At 47.9% G+C, this 18,123-nt stretch overlaps 2 protein-coding genes across 3 annotated transcripts; one reads left to right on the top strand and one right to left on the bottom strand.

The window, feature by feature from the left end:
* Window positions 1–702: 702 nt before the first annotated feature.
* On the top strand, window positions 703–1,399 carry NPFF (neuropeptide FF-amide peptide precursor). The gene is made up of 3 exons (XM_006883906.1): window positions 703–807; window positions 1,027–1,148; window positions 1,282–1,399. Exons 1-3 carry the CDS (start codon window positions 703–705, stop codon window positions 1,397–1,399), a joined length of 345 nt encoding a protein of 114 aa, XP_006883968.1.
* A 329-nt stretch (window positions 1,400–1,728) lies between these two features.
* TARBP2 (TAR (HIV-1) RNA binding protein 2) lies at window positions 1,729–6,985 on the bottom strand. Of its 2 annotated transcripts, none has more exons than XM_006883904.1 (9): window positions 6,572–6,985; window positions 5,852–6,021; window positions 5,012–5,114; window positions 4,452–4,547; window positions 3,621–3,693; window positions 3,260–3,377; window positions 2,865–2,992; window positions 2,294–2,495; window positions 1,729–2,170 (listed from the first exon to the last, which is right to left on the bottom strand). In XM_006883904.1, the coding sequence occupies exons 1-9, from the start codon at window positions 6,622–6,624 to the stop codon at window positions 2,013–2,015; spliced, it is 1,101 nt and encodes a 366-aa protein (XP_006883966.1). In that variant the 5' UTR covers window positions 6,625–6,985; the 3' UTR covers window positions 1,729–2,012. The 2 variants fall into 2 exon arrangements, with proteins under 2 accessions (XP_006883966.1, XP_006883967.1); XM_006883905.1 differs by lacking the exon at window positions 6,572–6,985 and adding an exon at window positions 6,326–6,440.
* Between the last annotated feature and the right edge of the window lie 11,138 nt (window positions 6,986–18,123).

Genomic DNA, 18,123 nt, shown 5'->3' with positions numbered 1-18,123 from the left:
GATCTGCTTCTATAGAGACTGGCAGCCTTGGAAATCTCTGTGGGGACAAAATGAGTCAGAATGGCCCCAACAGCAGTTGGTCCTAGTTAGGGGATTTTAGAAAAAAGGAAATGTCTAGACCCAGCAGTGAGAGACTAAGGCCACAGGGTGGCAGCACTGCTTCAGCTACCAAAGAAGATGATGTGGGTCCTAAGCAGCATTCAAGATGAGGTTCTCCGAGATTTGAAGCCATCCCCTCTGTCCAAGATTTGACAGGTTGGGATACCAGCTAGCCTTCCAGCTCTGATCATAATTTTCCCTCTCTTCCCCGACAGGACTTCTTCTATGCTTTTTATTCCACAAGAGAAAGGAGTTGATCAATTGGAGCTCTCCAACCTGTTGAGGGATTGGGGGTTCTTATAAGGCCCTCTAGGGCCTAGCTCTGACAAAGCATCTGCAATTAATGGTTCTTCTAGAGCTCTAGAGACAGGATTTATGCATCTAATAAAGTCTGTAACTCTAGGCCTAGGGGCTGGGGGCTGGAGGCTGAGAGCAGAGTGTCCCAGGAGAGCCATGGGAGGGGGTCCCAGGTGGCATTTAATGGATCCGTGCATTTCCATTGCTTGCTCTAGATTCTCCTTCAGGCAGCTGTGGGTGGGGGACTGAAACTAGGAGGGAGCAGGTATAAGAGGCGGGTGTGGCTGTGGGAAGGCAGATGGCAGCATGGATTCCAGGCGGACAGCTGTGCTGCTGGGGTTGCTGCTGCTAATAACTGACTGGAGCCATGCTGAAGGACCAAGAAGCCAAGGTGAAGACCAGATCTCAGTGGTAAGTATGAGCCTCTCCCCTACCCCAACCTCTCACCATTTTCTCCTACCTTAGCTTAAGACCTGGACTTCAGGTTCAAATACCTTTGGCTACCAGTGTCTTCACATCTGAGAAAATGGCTACTCTGCCTCCTCCAATTACAAGGAAAGGTCACTCCCTTTTCCTTGAGTCCTAACCTTGCAAGTTATTTGCATTTTATCAGCAACTCCCTTGCCACAGGAGGAAGACAATGGCCTCTACCCACTGCAGGATGCCCAGACACCTGGATCACTCTTGCGATCCTTGCTCCAAGCCATGCAGAGACCTGGCAGGAGCCCAGCCTTCCTGTTTCAGCCCCAGAGGTGAGTCTGAAAGGGACATTGGGGCATATCTGGGGTGGAAAAGGTAGAAGACAGGAAAGGAAGTGGGATGGGGACTAAAGAAGGGCAAGAACTGAGAGGACCTAAACCTGAAGATTGATTAATCTCTTCTAAGGTTTGGCAGAAATACTCGGGCATCCTGGAGCAATGAACGGCTGAGTCCCCGGGCTGGGGAGGGGTTAAGTTCCCAGTTCTGGAGTCTGGCTGCACCCCAACGCTTTGGGAAGAAGTGACTTCTCATGCCCTAATGTGTTTGCATGTGAGACCCACATCCAAAAGTACCATGTGTTTCCCAAATAAAGAATCTGTCTTCTGATCCAAGTGTCTCTGACTGCAAATGTCTGGGAGGGAGGTCCCTTAATCACAATCAAATCAGACTCACTAGGAATGACCTGGCAGGGTTTCCCAGATGTTACTTCACTTAGTCACCTGTTATCAGAAAGGAAAATTTGGGACACACTGGTGTGGCAGAAGAGAAAAAACAAGTAGCAAAAAGACGAAGCACAAGAAGTTATCTGTTACTAACCATTCTGTCATTACTCAGGCAAACAGACCTCGGTTTAAAATCCAAAGAGCAGCATGTTTATTTTGGGATCCAGGGGAGAGCCCCAATTTTCTTTTGACTCATCATCACCATTAATACAATGATGATGGAACCTGGGCAGGTTGTGGCCTTGTGATCCCTGGCTCTTAACCCTGTGCTCTCCTTAGCCTCAAGGCAGGCAGTCTGTGTCAGAGGTAGAGAGGGCACCTCCAGAGGGTACCAGAGCTGTGTACAGGTGCATAGGCCAGGAGCAGGAAGTGCAGGAGACAAATGGGTGCATGTCTGTGAATCCAGCTGGGGCTTCACTTGTTGCCTGCCATGATCTTGAGGTACTGCAGAGCACGACGAGCAGCTTCACTACGGGCAGCCTCCCGGGTAGCTGCAGAGCCATGACACACGGTAGCTGGCTGTGTGGACAGTTCTACCAGGCACTGGCAGAGCCCACTCAGGCTTAACTCCTCTGGAGGCCAAGAAAGGAAGGAAGGAGGCAATATTGGGTTTATTTACATCCTTTTCATCACCTCCTAACTCCCCATGCTTGTTTTGATGTGGTCCCCACCCCCAAACCCCCAATCAGCCATACCAATATCTAGATAGCTGACATGGAAGGCCTGCTCCTCAGAGAGCTCACTAAGGACACTGCAGCAAGCAGGGCCCAGGGCACCAAGGGATCCCAAGGAACAGCTTCGAAGGGACAGGATCTTCTCTCCCACAGAATTTCGTAGGGAATCCCAGGTGCAGCCTGGGCCCCGGTTCCGAAGTCCGTCCAGGCGGGAGCTCACTCCCTGACAAGATGGCAACAGTGCAGTCAGGGGCTGTGGGACATTCAAAATCCAAAGAGGGGAAAGTCCAGAGTGCTTGCTCCAGCTTGCTACCCCCAGTCAAGAACCTCAACACCCCCACTAATTACTAACCCACTGAAGAGATGGCCCGGCAGCTTTCCTCATTCCAGCAACAAGCCTCCAGGGCCCTGGCCTAGCTTGCCTACAGCACTCATTAGGTAGACTGACAAGTGAAAACGCCACCTTGAGCTCCAAGTCTGATAGGAAATGAAGCAAGATACTTGTTCCTAATTCATATAACCAAGTCTGAAGTGTCCTGCTCCGATGTGGAGAGAGGCCCACAGCACTTGTCACTACAAGCAAGCCACTCACAATGGAGAAGTGATCATCATCAGGCTCCACCTCATTCCCATCTCGGGCATCCAGAGGCACTGTGTGCACTCGAAGCAACATCTTGGCTGCTGCATTACGCTTTGCCAGCTTTTTTGATGTGCCACTGCCTGCATGTGGATAGAGAGAGACAAATTATCATTTTCAATGGGCTGCCTTTTAGATTCCCCTCATAGGAATGTTAACTGGAAAAGGGTGCTCAGGGCCCGTTCATGCATCTGACAGAAAGGAGAAAGACAGAGTGTAGCTGGAAGTAAGAAGCAGAGCCTAGACCGAGAAGCAAGGTGAGTTGGAGCAGTACTGTGAGACAAGGAGCTGTGTCTTCTTGGCTAGAGTGCTGGGGATGGTAGCTCAAGTTCCCCCTTCTGCCCAGTTACCAATCTCAATGAAACGTTCCACTCTGCAGGTCATGGTAAACTCTTTACGGTGGGCTGGCCCGGACTCCTGGGTCACTGTGTACTCAGGCAGTCGCCAGCCTTTCTGCACCACCAACTCCTTGGAAAAGGTAGAAAAACAGTGATGCACAAGGATAAGTAAGAAAAGACTCCCTTATATCCATGCTGGTATTTGCCCTTCCTCCAGCCCCTGCAGCCTCAGTCTATTGGTTACAGGAGGGATAAAAGAAGGTGGAAAAAGCCTCCAGTACAGGGCTCCCCCTCTGCCTCCCCAAGAATACTTCCCTCATGACCCTGGTTCAAGGGAAGACAAACATGCATAAGAAATGAAGATGAGGCACACCTGCAGAGCACCGACAGGATTACACTCAGACTGCTGAGGGGAAACAGGGGACTGCACCTCCATGGGGGGGCTCCTGAAGGAAAAAGGGCCCAGGAGCAAAACTGAGGAAGATGGACACTCCTGTGGTTACTGGTGAGCCCAAGACCTAATATATGTTTTCATTTCCTTCATCACCATCTCCCTATTTTCCACAAGGGAAGCACTTACCTAACCACATGTCTAGCAGCCTTCCCTCCTGCTCTAGTGTGCTTCCCCCTCTCACCCAAGTAAGATTATTATCTCAATCTCATTTCTGTTCTACACATTCAGGCATCATCTCCCCAGAAGAGAAGAGGAATTGGATATCCAGCTCTGGAAGCACATGATAGGACTCAGTGATGGAAAGCCAACCCAGAAGAAAATGGGGCTTAAATATGGCCCAACATCACCCTTATGGCTATTTAAACTCATAAATTACTATTACTTTCTGCCTCAAGAGTTTACCAACTAGGGGAGCTCTGGTGGCCTAGTGGCAAGAAGCTGCAACTACAATCCCAGAGGTGCACGGTTCGAATCCACCAGATGCTCTGCCGGGGAAGGAGGAGCAATCTCCTCCTGTACCAGTCAGATCTGATTTGACGGTACACGCACACAAAAATAATAAAATAAAATTAAAAAAAAAAAAAAAAGTTTACCAACTGATGCAAATTCTTCTAGCTCTGATCCCCAACTAATCCTGCCTCTATTCACTATCAGACTTCCTCATGCTCTGACTAGTCCAAGTCTAAGCACTGGAGCCAGAAGCTAAGACCCCGCCTTTCTCCACCTCAAGCTGTCAGGAAACACAGATACCTGGCTGGGACAGCAGACAAAACAGGAGTAGCAGCGGGTGCAGCAGTAAAAACTGGAATGTCTTCAGGCAATGAAGAGTCTAGGGGAGAAAAAGAACTTCCCGAGGGGAAGGGAGCCTTTGATTCAAATTTGTGAGTAAAGGGGATGAAGAGTGGGGTACTCAGGTCTGCCTGACCTGCCCATCCCCAAAGACTTAAAAAAATGCTCAACCAATACTTCTTTCTTCCAGGATCATTTGCTGTCAAAACTGAACCATAAAAAACTGAGAAAGGGAGGAGGAAGATATTTTCCTATCCAAGTGTACTGGATAAGTGTAGAAGAGGGAAGATCATCTCTTCAAACTCCACCTCCACCCTTTTCCCTCACTAACTAGGGGCCTAAACCAAAGCTATAACCCTTCAGTGGGACTGGCGTATTCCCCCAGAATCGTATAGAAGTTCTGGAAGCACCCTCAAGTCCAGAGGAAACTCAGGAAGAGGCCAAGGTAAGGTGAGCTAAGTGGGGCAAGGGCCTAGGTTTGTGATGGGGTCTCTAGGATGCCTTGGCTATTCCTCCCTCACCTGCTGTCTTCCAGGACCGGCTCCAGCATGTTCCCCCCTTTGAGGTGCTTGAGGGCCACCTCAGCTGCCTTGTGCTTGGCTGCCTTCTTGCTGGGGCCCTGACCTAAGAGAGGGGGTAGGACAACACTGGAGATCACTGGAAAGGTGGAAGAGAAGCCAGCACCCCACAGCCTCTCTTTCCACAGCCAGAGAATCAACCATCTCTAACAAACCTCCTTCTGCCCACGATTAGAAGTGTACTGTCTACTGAATCCTGAGCAGGAGTCAAGTCATGACAGGCAGAATTTCTCCTGAGCTACAACATCTTGGGTGCAGTGTCTTTCTCTGTACTTTCTTTTCCTTCAATAAGTAGAGACAGTTGGGGTAAAAAAAAGAGGGCAGGCTCTGGAATAAAAGTGTGGCTCTGCCACTTAATAGGCATGGGGTCTTGCACCAATTATTTAATTCCTCTGAACCTCATTTTTCTGTTCAACATGAGGATGCTACCATATACATCAATACTGAGTCAGGGCAAGGTTTAAAATTAAATGGACATTTGATCATGATGGGCAGAGCCCAGGATAGAATATTTCCTTCCCCCAAATCTATACTGAGGTTTCAGTTTATCACCTCCTACTTTTCCCTCATGAATGATGAGAATCTGATTGCTCTAACAGTCCTGCTCTCTAAATCCTACCCACCTTCTCACAGCCCTGTTCTCCAAATCCATTGAGTGGATTATCCCCTGAAATTTCTCCTTTCCTCATGTTTTAGAGAAGAGGACGGTGAATAAACTCCAAGAAGCAAAACCATGGAGTCTGTGAATGCACACCCCAGCCAGGCTGCCCAAGCCTTCCTCACCAGTGCAGCTGGTGTTGCCAACGGTGACCCGGAAGGTGAAATTAGGCTGGTGGGCTTGGCCCTCGGCTTTGAGAAGGTCGTACACGGGCGTCTTCCCTATTCTGGTGCCATACTCCTGCAGAAGGCTGATCGGGGTCTTGCCCGGGTTGGCGGCCAGCATTTGCTCTATACTGGGGGGAGGGGCACAGACCCACATCACACCTTCCCTCCCTCCCTCCACCTGCCCAAGCACTGTCATACCAGATCCAGGCATATCATGAGAACACAGGGTCCAGAGGACCCTGACAATATACAGCAGTCATTGGCTGAGTTCAGTGTAGAGTAGAAATGCAAGCAGGGAATGGAGGGTCCATTGCCCCAGGGCAGAAGAGGAATGCACAGTTCCTATCTCATTATGGCAGGGATCCTGCACCCTACTGTAGATCAGAAATGCATGTCCCCTTTCACAGTGCAGGCCAGGAACCCAGTACCCACCAAATACCCTGAGTGTCGGGGCATAAAGCCCAGTGGCCCAGGCAAGTCTGGGAATCGGGACAACTAAATACTATTTAGAGCTGGACGTAGTGCCCACTGCCCAGTGCATGCCGGGAATCACTGCCCAGTACCCCAGTGCTTGCTGGGAACAACACTCAGGCCAGGTGCATGCTGGGGCCGCGCCGCCACCCCCTTCACACCGCGACACGCTTTTCGCCCTGCAGGTCACCTTTCGAGGAGCCTCACCTGGGCAGCCCGCAGCCCGTAGTAGTGCCGGAGCCCTGCTCCTCTTCACTCATTCCCTCCTCCGTCCCTGCGGGCACCACCGAGACTGCAACCTCCACGCGCCCCAATACACCACCGACGAGCTAGGGCCGGGGCCAAGCCCGGAGTCGCGGTCGGTAGGGCCCGCCGCGGGGCATGCTGGGATATGGAGTCCCCCGCCCACTGTACTTCATGCACCTCCATCTGGAAGGGAGTTCGCCGCCCCACAACCCTCTGCGTGGGTTTCCCTGGCAAGCTGCATCGCCTTCTGGGAGAAGCAGTCCCCTCCTCTGTTGCTACTCGAGCTAAGGGTTGTAGTTTGGGGTTGTTTTTTTTTTAAATATCGTCCCGCCTCCTTCCTCCAATGCCCCCTTTCCCTTGGACTGTGAAACTGTGAACATGCGCAGTAGCGAAGTGGAAGTGGATAGGGGCGGGGCGGTAAGGGCTAACTCTAAAATGGGGGATCTTGAATTTCGATAGAACTACAGGACCCAGGAGCTGGCGCGTCATCTTTGTCGCAGTTGGAGGAGCAGGAGTTCATATACACGAGAAGCTGCGCGGCGCGACAAATTTTTCCCAACTGCGTTTCATTCCTTTAGGCCATTGAGATTGGCTACTTTGCTCAGAGGGGTGGGAACTAGGGAAAGTTACCTCCCTTGACACCGCCTTTTTCTTCATGGAAGAATGTGATTGGCTCGGCAACGTAGCTGCTGCGGGATTCAGGAAAGTGGGCCTTAAACCTGGACGCGGGAGGGGTCTTTGCTTTACCCCCTAGGGCGCTGGAACATTGGCACACTTAAGTTTATCTTTAAGCCTTCCTCTTTTTTTTATTTATTTTTTTTTAAGCCTTCCTCTTTACTCTTGACCTAAGTCCCTGGTTGTCACGTTTCAGTCTCGCAGGACCCGCTCCTTTTGCTAGCCTTTTAGAGAGGCTCCACTGAGCCTCTAAATAACTAGAAAATCCCCTCTGGAGCCTGAGAATCAGTTTATCGGATGAGAAAAACTAAGGTGCTTGGTCTAACTCTCTCGCTCGTGGGGCTTAGGTTTATGAAGTGAATCACAGCAAGATAGGATTCCGACTTCCATATATTCCCCAGAGTTTCATTCCTCACTCCTCAAAGTCAAGTGCCCTATGTTGAGATACAGGGGGAAATCTTGTAGCTTTAGATACAGAGCAGTAAAAAGGCCTCATTCTAATAATGAGTGGTCTAAGAAGGTAGAACAGAAGACTGAGCCAGGGTAGAGATTCATAGGAATCATGGAAGGATCATGGAGTGGGAGGGGACCAGAGCTAGGGTGCACAGCGTTAGGAAGAATTGGAGTGATGGCAATACCTGGAAGAGCTGGCAAGAACAACACGAGGGCAATGCCAGAGCTCTAGGTATCCCAGCTGAGGGTCTGTTGTTTCAGCATAGGAGGGAGTTTATAAGGCGGGTCATGACCCAGGATAGGACCACAGGATGCTGCCAGCAGGGTGGCGCCAAGCGCAGAGAGGGCAGGCATGAGCCTAGATAGCGCCGGATGGCAGCCCCGGGCTCCTTTAAGAAGAGGCCGACGGCTCCAGCGCAGCATCCCCTGCTCAGGGCGTGTCCGTCCCGGGGGGCCAGGGGCGGGGGCCCTGGGAGGAGCGGGAGTTAGAGCCGACAAGGGAAGGGGCTAGGGGTCCGGGGTGGGGGGTGGGGGCATAAAGCTGAGGCTGTTACTCGTGCACCTGAACACTGCACAAACCTCACCAGTGACAGCGACCCTGGTCCAGTCGAGGGCAGCGGGTTGGGGGGGGGGTGGAGGGAGGAGGAAAGGAGGAGGAGAAGGAGGAGGAGGCGGGAGCAGCATCCGGAGCGGAGCTGCAGCAGCGCCGCCTTTTGTGCTGCGGCCACCGAGCCCCCGAGGTGAGAGCCTGGCGGAGTTGTCGGGGGTAGGAGGATGGAATGGGCCTGGGTCCTGAGATCCTGGTGCGCTGGGAGGGTCTAGATGCAGATGTGACGTGGGGGAGGGGTGGCGCGGCGGTGCTGAGGGTGTGGAGATGGGGAACCCGGGACCTGGACCCGATGCCTGTAGGGATGGGAAAGAAGGGAACTGAACGGAGGGACCTCGCGGCCCAGCTTGGAGGCGAAAGGCTCTGGAATTACTGTATTGCGGTGGGGGAGGGGAATGGGGTGATTGGGGGACAGACTTAAAGGACAGAGGGCAAGAGAACATCCTTCTCCCTCCCACTCATCCTTAAGAAGGAAGGAGAGTTTTGACTCTCTCCAGGGAAGGAAAAGAAGGACAAGGCCTGCAGTACCTACCAACCCCCCTCCCTCTCACAGCAGGCTAGACCTGAAGATTGTAGTCAGAGTGCACCTGTTTCTGGATGCCCAGGCATTAGACCCCCATCCCTTCCAGCTGTGATGCCCCCAGCCCCCTCCAGCTGTGCAGTCACCTCCATCCAGCTGTTGCATCCTCCCCTCCCCCATCAATACTTGGTTTTCTCCCTCTTCCTTACCAACTACTCTGGTTCCCTAAACCATTCCTCTAGCTCAGGCCCTTTAAGAATCTCCCCTTCCCCACACACTCCTCAAACTCCTTAACTTAAAAAATAAGCAAGACTCTTTTTCACATATTTAAGACTACAGATAACCATTGCCTTGGCTAGGGGAAGAGAAGTAGTCAGTAGGTCTAGAAAAGAGTCCCTTAGAATTGGGGTGATCCTCACTTTTAACTCAGATACCTGCTACCTATTGAGATAAGTAGGTGAATGGCCTTAATTAGGAGGATGAGGTCTCTTCACTCCAACCATGGGCCTGTCAAGCCACAGTCAATGATCCCCTCTAAACATCATTTCCCTTCCACTTAGGATTGGTAACATGATTTTCAGCTAGAGAATCATACCGTGCTGAGGTAGGCCAAAGGGATTCAGAAAGCACCTCCTGAAGTTTCTATTTTAAGGCCTTGCAGCTTTCTAGTCTGCATTTAAGGGTAAGCAAAAGAAATCTGCCTTTTTACTCACATTGGGACTATGGTAATCATGTGGAGAAGACCAGCACACACATGAAAATACATACAAGTATGTGTCCCCTAATTAAACCCAGTTATGCACAGAGGAATGTGGAGTAAGGTTAAGGAAGTGGTCAGTATTTCCTAACCCTGCTTGCAGTTGAGAATGGCAGAATCCCTCTAAGAACCACATGCTGTTCCCTAACCTTTCTTTCCATGGTGATGATGCAGTAGAGACTGCATTTGCCAGGAAGAGAACCTTAAGTTCTAGTACTCACTGCCCTGGAGTCTCCTAGTGGCCAATCCTATGCATTCCTACTTCTCTGCTGCCAGGATTGGGGGGAGGTGGGGTGAGTGGAAGAAAAAATTGGGGGATCTACCCTTTCCAGAGTCCCTATGGGTTGGGAGGAAGATAGTGTTAAGTTGATGCCAGGCAGGGACATGGGGGCTTCATGAGGACTTGGTTGACTACAGAGCCTGGTCTGTGTCATTTGCTCCAAGAAGAACTGTTATTGTGTGCCTTAAAGTTGGAACCAACTCATAGCTGGCCCTCCAGCAGGTTTTCAGAGGCAATAAATTGCACAGGAGATTGCCTACCCTTCTCCATGACGCAGCTGGTAGATTTTAACTGCATGCCTTCAGGATTGCACAGCAGCTCTTACCACTAGGCCACAAGGCCTAGCTCCTGAAGAACTAGGGTCATGTATATTGAGGGAAGGGGTAAAGGAGATAATGGGAACATTCGAGAGAAAGATAAGGATCATTCAGATTGAAGAGCCCTTGTCCTCTGGTTTCTTCTTTTTTTTTTTTTTTTTTGTTTTCCTTTACCCCTTTTTGTTTCTCTGTCTCCCTTTCCAGCTATACCCTAACTATTGTCTCTTACTTTGAAAAAGGAAAGAACTCATAAGAAACCATTCATTGCTCAGTGTCTGACATTTTCCACACAGCTAATGTTTGTGGGGAACTTGCTATTTACCCATGCCAAGAACTTTATTTGGTGTATCTCATAACAAGCCGAAGAGTTACCATAATGTTGTGATCAAAGAAATAATTTGTTGAAAGTCAAAAAGTTAGTATGTGACCAAAGCTAGGATTTGGATTCAGATCTGGCTGACCTAGAACTTAATATTTTTACCCACCACATATTTTCCCCCAAACTTTTTGAGTTATACCCATCTCATTACCATAGTGAGAGGGAAACCATTGTCCCTATTTAAAGAAAAAGAAATTTAAGAGAAAAATCTCATACTCATAGTCACTGAGTTGGTAAGGAGCAGGGACAAGACCTCAACTCAAGCTCTCTAATGCTAAGCCTGGTTTCTCTCCATCACACCAGTCACTGTCGCTCTAAAGTACAGTTGATTTTGGATAAGTGCTAAGAATGGGTATGATGCTGTCAATTTTATTGCCTATTTTTCAATTTAAGGAGTTCTGATGGCCTATTGGGTAGAAAGTTGCACTGCCAACTCAAAAGGCAGGCAGTTCGAATCCACCAGCTGCTCCCTAGAAGAAAGATGGGCAGTATCCTCCTGTGTGATTTGTAGCCTCTGAAAACCTGCTGGAGGGTCAGCTATGAGTCAGTTCCAACTTGATAGCAATGAGTTGAGTTTGAGTTTGTCAATTTAAACTAAACTTTTTAAATTTTTTTTCATTTCATTTAAGAAACAATTCAAACTTACTAGTATTTTAAATGTAGAAGCTAAAAGAAAAAATTAAAATACCCATAATGCCACCTACTTAAACTCACTACAATTTGGTAGCTATTCTTCCACATCTCTTTATCTATACATTCTACCCCTTCTGGAACTAATTGTTAAAATATACTGATATTCTTCCAGGTCTACATGAGGTCCTTAATAAAAAAGACCCACAGGAATGACCTGGCTCACCATTCTCTTCACATAAGGTGAGGGTCTAGTGGTGTAGCTGCTAAAGCAGATTTCAAAGACAGCTAGCTAAAAGCAGAGAGTGTATAGGGATCAGGCTTTCCCTTTGGTCCAGAGGAAGTGGAACCACAGGATTTACAAAGGAAGGATAGAAAATCTGTGAGAATGGCTGGGGGGCCTAGCATGTTACTCTATTGTGACCCAACTAAAATGGAGCCTGGAGTTAAGGGTTGTCCAGGGGTACTAGAAGGCTAGAGAGCAAGTCTCACTTTGTCTGGTCAGGCAGAAGAGATGGCCTCTGCAGGAAAAACAAAGCCAGACCTGGTGCTCAGGCAGCGAGGAAGGCAAAGGAAGGAACCAGGCAGCATAGCATGCTCACTGTAGTCCTTATATCAACCTTCTTCGCTTGCAGCACCTGATAAAGTAGGGATGCATGCTCCAGAGTAGCTATTATATTTTAGTTAATGGTAAAATGGGAGCTTTAGAGGCCCTGGTTATTTTTCCTACATAGAACTTCCCTCCCTGCCTCAAATCACTTCACTGCCTGCCCTCTTGGAAGATGAGGTGATGGCTGCTTAGCGGTCTTAGAGTTTGACCTGGAGGAGGCTGGAACTCAATTTAGGAATGATGTCCAAGTTTCCCGGGATTCTCAGTGCAAGACATTTTCCCCTTCAGGCAGGCATCAAGAAAAGTTGTAGTTCTTTCCATTTTAAAAGAGCTCTGGGACCAGCACTCTGGCCCCTGTCAGCCAGATACATGGACAGGAAACATGGCTATCAAGAGTCAAAATCCTGACTGTATCTTCCCAGTCTCAAATCTTGTAAGGTGGGAACTAGGATTCCAAGGCCTAGATCTTCTTTTCCTTTGAAGTTCCCCTTCCCTACCTATACCACTTGATAGAAGGGAAAAATTATTCTTGAGTGGAAAATGAGATCTAGGCCTGCAGAGAGTGCTTAGTCCTAAGAACCCAAGATTTAAGGGAGCTCTGGTGGCCTAGTGGCAAGACACTGCATTGCAATCCCAGAGGTACGCAGTTCAAATCCACCAGATGCTCTGCTGGAGAAGGAGGGGGCAATCTCCTGTACCAGTCAGATCTGATTTGACGGTACATGTAAAAATAATGCAATAAAAGTTAAAACAACAAAAAACAAACAAAAAAAAACCAAACAAAAAACAAGAACCTGAGATTTAGACAGATGACTTCTGAGCTGAGTGCCCAAGACACTTGACATTGAGATCTCTGCTCTTAGGACAGGAAGAAGCAAGAGAGAATTCAGAATTCCCTTGCTACAGACCTGCAACTTCTCAGGAAAATGTAAGAGGAAGACTAAATGGTGTGTGGTTCCCTAACCCCCCTCCACCCCTGCAGTCTTCAAATGGGACACTTAGGAAACCACGAAGACAATCTTCTTGTAGCTGAAATCTGGAGTCAAACAAGTTTGGTATCAAGGGTAAGGCTCATAAGGGCATAGAGACATCTCATGATTTAGGTAATGGATACTGAAGGAGGGTTTCCTAGGGTGCCCAAGGAGCCTGTTTCTCAAAAAGATGAACAGTTTAGTGAGCACTCTATCCCCTCACCCAGACTGTGCAGGATTCTGTACAGTACCCCTTGGTAAATATAGTTGACAGAATGCCTGATAGAGATAGTCCCACCCTCTCTCCTGTCATATCCCTGCCTTTCCCCCACCCTCTACATAATTGTTAGGTAGACTTTCCCTAGGGTAACAGATTGTCTAGGGGCTGGGCCTCTAGTCTCACTCCCTCTCTTAGCCCAGGTGCTAAGGCCCAGCTGGAGGGCAGTGGGACACAGATGGAAGGTCAGGGATAAAGGAAAAGGGCCTGTTTCCTTTATTCTTGGAATGAACAACCTCCTTCTTCACTCCTCAGGTCATTCTGGGAATAGCTGTCAGCCTGAGAACATGGTGGGAGTGGATTAAAATTGGCTAGATGTCCTCTTTCCCTTGGTACTTTCCTACTTCTTTCGCTGCTCTTATTATCCCAAAAGACAAACAGGTGAAATGGCTTCTCTCCCCAGCTGCTGGCCCTGGATACCAAAGGGGCCTCCGGGGAAGCCTGGCCAGAGGCTGGGCTTCAGGTGTTCCCGAGTATGTCACCCTCTTAATACCTACACCTCTAAGGCCAAACCACCAGGGGAAGGAAGGATGAGAAATCCCTTTAAAAGCAAGACGTTACATTCCAAGGTTGACTTCTAGATAGAAAACTAATTGGAACAGAGGGGTAGTCTTCGTATTTTTCGGTCTCTTCCTCCTCCTCAGTGCTTTGTGATTTTTAAATCCGGTTGTTAAGTCAATGCTCAAGGTTGACTCTGCGTTTTCACTCTTTCGATCTCTGTACATCGCTCCTTTCTGCAGACCCGCCTTTTCCTGACCACTTCTCCCTCTCTGGGTCCTATCTCCCTATCTATTCATTTTCTGCTTTCTTTCTCTGTGGCTTTGCACCCCCAAGTGCCTCTTCTCACAAGTGAATTGCTCTCCCTCCAGAGACATAGACCTCTGGCGTGGGGGTTCTCACCTATGAATCCCACACGCTTCCCAACAAACAGCCACATGGACCACTCTGGGTCAGGGCTAGGCCCCGGGCACGGACACCCCCCCCCCCCAACACACCACCACCATACACCGCTTCCCCTCCTGGCGCCACACACGTGACCCTGGGCTAATCTTGTCCTGGTGACTTCACGCGACGCCTCGGGTTCAGTCGTCATGGTTACGCCGCCGCAGCGCCCAGCTTTTCCCTGTATCTACTGTGTTCCTCCCCATCCCGCCCTGTTCCCACCCAGACACCCTCCTGCAGCCGCCCAAGCCTCCCCCACCCCACCCCGCCCCACTTCCCTCCACACGACGCTGGGAAGGTGGTCCAGGAGGAGGGGCAGTGTGGCCAGAACCCCTTCCTCTCAGCTTGGCATGACCCTCCCTTGGACTTAAATGCAGCAGTGCTGGCGGCCTAGTGGCCAAGAGCATAATCCAGCCCAGGAGAAAACGCCTGGACTCTCACTCTCAGAGACCCCCGGTCTAATTGTGATTTCCAGTTTCTATTCTGAGCCTCAGTTCAATATTATGAGAGCTCTTTGACTAGGTTGTAAAAATGAAGGAATCTCTCTCTCTGGGTGTGTGTGTGTGTGTGTGTGTGTGTGTGTGTGTGTGTGGTGTGTGTGTAAGGGAGTTCAGGTGGTATAACCCCATAAGGAGTTCGACTGGTAACCCAAATCCATCACTGGCTCCTCTAGTGCAGTTTACAGCCTCAGCTATAGGTTGGTTCTGACTTGGAAACAAGTTTGAGAATTATTAGTACTTATAAATTAAAATGTGAGTGTGTGTGCATTTGTATGAGAAGGGAACCAGGTGGTTTAGCCCATAGGGAGTTGTGCTGCCAACCCAAAGGCACACAGTTTAAATACACTAGGTTCCTGACAGGAGAAAGACAACCCATCTCCTGCTGTTAAGTACTTTGCAGTCATTAACTGACTCATACCTGACCCTACAGCAGATTTTCATTAACAGGAAATCCAAACTTTGTACCACTCAGCCACCAGAAATATATACATACTTATACCTTCATATTAGATGCTGTGGGATCAAATCAGAGCAAGGCTGTGAGCAGCAGATGGAAACCTTGACCAGTCCTGTATCACCCTGACATCTCTGCTGTGTTTGAAACCACTGTTGCATTCACTGTGTCACTCCTTCTCACTGAGAGTCTTCCTCTCCTTTGCTCACCTTCTACTTTTCCAAACATGATGTCCCTCTCCAAGGCCCCTCCTGACAACCTGCCCAAAGTATGCGAGACAAATCTTTGCATCCTTGCATCTAAGAGCACCCTTAGGTTGCACTTTTCAGATTTTTTTTTTCTTTTGGCAGTTCATCATATATTCGATGCTTTTATCCAACACCATAATGCATCTTTCTTCATTATTCATTGTCCAACTTTCACATGAATATGAAGCAATTGAAAAATATGACTTGGGTTAGGTACACCGTAGTCTTTAAACTGATATCCTTGCTCTTTAGCAAGGAAGTATATACATTGTATACAAATCTACTGTCAAAATGTCCTTGCCAGATAAAGTGTGTGTAAGTACCTAAGAAGTTCCTCAAGGTAGAGAGAGCAATGATCCCACCTTGCCAATCACCGTCCTGTTTCTCAGGTAAGGGGCCAGGCTGTCATGATAGCCAAAGCACAGCACCAAGTACAATAAGGGGATTAATCTACAGTGAAGTAGAACAGGGAGACTTTCTGGAAAAAGTGAAATTTGGAGGACAAGTTATGTGGGACGAGACGGCCCTTCCAAGAAGAACAAGTGCCAGGCATAGCCATGGAGCCTAATAGCCAGGGCACAGGGGTCACACAACAATGGCATGCCTTAGTCAGTGTCCCTGTGTGGCTCAGTTTGCACCAGACTACTAATGTTATTGAACTCACTCAGAAGTAAAGAAGATGTGACTTTCTGTAAAGATTGTTATCACTGTTAATTGCCCTCAAGTTGATCTGAATCATGAGCACAGCAGAGTGCAGAGTATCACTGGCCAGCTTTCTGTACCTTTCAGAAGCAGATTACCAGCTGTGTTCCAAGATACCCCTGAATCGGTCAGAACTGACAAACTTGATTAGAAGTGAAGTATTTAACATCTGCACCAACAGGGACTCCATCCATAAAGATTACTGCTGAGATAATCCGGTTTTAGTTTGTAATACATGAGGTCATCATGAAACAAGGGGAACTCAATGGCAACAGATATCTCAGTCTATAAAATCAGGCAAATAATGCCTAATTTGTCATTTTATTTGAGGATTATATGAGTCAATGATCTTATAAGATCTCTGTTGGCATAGTGTATTACATGCCTCCCTGCTAATCAAAAGGTTAGTGCCTAAAATCCGCAAGCTTCTCTGAAGGAGAAAAATGGACAGTATCCTCCCATAAAGATTTACAGCATCAGAAACCAAAAAAGGGGGATTGTTAACTGACTAGACAGCAGTAGAGTTTTTGTTTGTTTGATAATGTGCTTAAAACAAAGGCTGGCATGCACAGTGAACTTTTCATAAGAGAGAGCAATTACTAGGTTCCCCATCTAAAAATTTGATTTAGCTTGGTGTAGGGCTCAGTTCTGTGTGGCCTGTACACCAACTAAGTAGAAGGTAAGGCTAAGGAGGCCAGAGGGACCAAAGCATTGAGCTCCTGAAGTTGCTGTTGTTAGGTGCCTTTGAGGGGACTATGACTGATAGCAACTCCATGAACAACAGATGTGAAACCTGCCCCATCTTGTGCCATCTTTGTTATCTCTGACATATTTGAGCCCATTGCTGCAGTCACTGTGTCAGTCTATCTCATTGAGGGTCTTCTCTTTTGCTGGTCTTCCAACTTTCAAAGTATGATGTCCTTTTCCAAGGATTGGACCTACCTAATGACATGTCTATAATACAGGAGGTGAAGCTTCACCATCCTTGCCTCCAAAGAGCACTCTAACTACAACTTCTCCAGCACATACTTGTTTGTTCTTTTGGCAGTCCATGGGATATTCAATCTTTTCCAACTTAAAGACATCAATTCTTCTTCCGTCATCCTTACTCATTGTCCAGTTTTCAAATGCACTGCAAGTAATTAAATAGACCATGGCTTGACTTAGCTTCACCTTAGCCCTTATGACAGCATTGCTTCATAACACTTTGAAGAAGTCCTTGACAGCAGATTTTTCCCAATGCAACACATCTTTTGATTTCTTACTGTGATACCAAGGGTATTGATTGTGTATCCAGGCAAGATGAAATCACAACTGAATTGACAACTTCAGTCTTTTCTCCATCTGTTATAATATTGCTTATTGGCCCAGTGGTAGGATTTTTGTCTTCTTGAGGTTGAGATGTAGTCCATTTTGAAGATTGCAGTCTCTGGTTTTCTGCAGTAAAGGCCTCAGGTCATCCTCCTTGCTTTGAGCAAGCAAGGTTGTGTGATGACACAGGTTGTGACTGAATCTTCCTCTGATCCTGGTGCCACAGTCTTTATAAAGTCCAGCCTCCCGGATGATGTGCTCAGCATACAAATAGAACAGATGTAGAGAAAGGATACAGCCCTGACACACAGCTTTCTTGATTTTAAACCATGCAGCGTTGCCTTACTATGTTTGCACAACTTCTTGGTCTAAGTATAGGTTTCGCATGAGCACATTTAAGTGGTCTGAGATTCCCATTCTTCTCAATGTTAGCCATAGTTTGCTATGATTCACACAGTCAAATGCCTTTGCATAGTCAATAAAACACAAATAGACATCCTTCTGCTATTCTCTGCTTTCAGCTAAGATCCTTCTGACATCAACAGTAATATCCCTAGTGCCACAGCCTTTTCTAAATCCAGCTTGAATTTCTGGTAGTTCTCTGTCAACATGCTGGTCTAGATAATTTTTAATAATCTTCAAGATTTTATTGCATGTGATATCGTTGAATAATTTTCAAATTTTGTTTGATTACCTTTTTTGAGAAGGGCAACAGAATGAATCTCTTCCAGTCTGTTGGCCAGGTAGCTGTCTTCCAAAGTTCTTAGTGTAAACTGGTAAGCTGATACAGGGCTATATATCTTTGGTGAAATATGATGTTATGTGCCATCAAGTGGCCTGAGACTCAGTGGCCCTATCTATTTACAACAGCTCTGAACCC

This window comes from Elephantulus edwardii, unplaced genomic scaffold (genome assembly GCF_000299155.1).
Source record: "Elephantulus edwardii isolate Elephantulus edwardi_28Jun2011 unplaced genomic scaffold, EleEdw1.0 scaffold00030, whole genome shotgun sequence".
Classification (NCBI taxonomy): Eukaryota; Metazoa; Chordata; class Mammalia; order Macroscelidea; family Macroscelididae; genus Elephantulus; species Elephantulus edwardii.
Note: the sequence above shows the minus strand (reverse complement) of the source record. Positions and strands in the feature narration are given on the sequence as shown.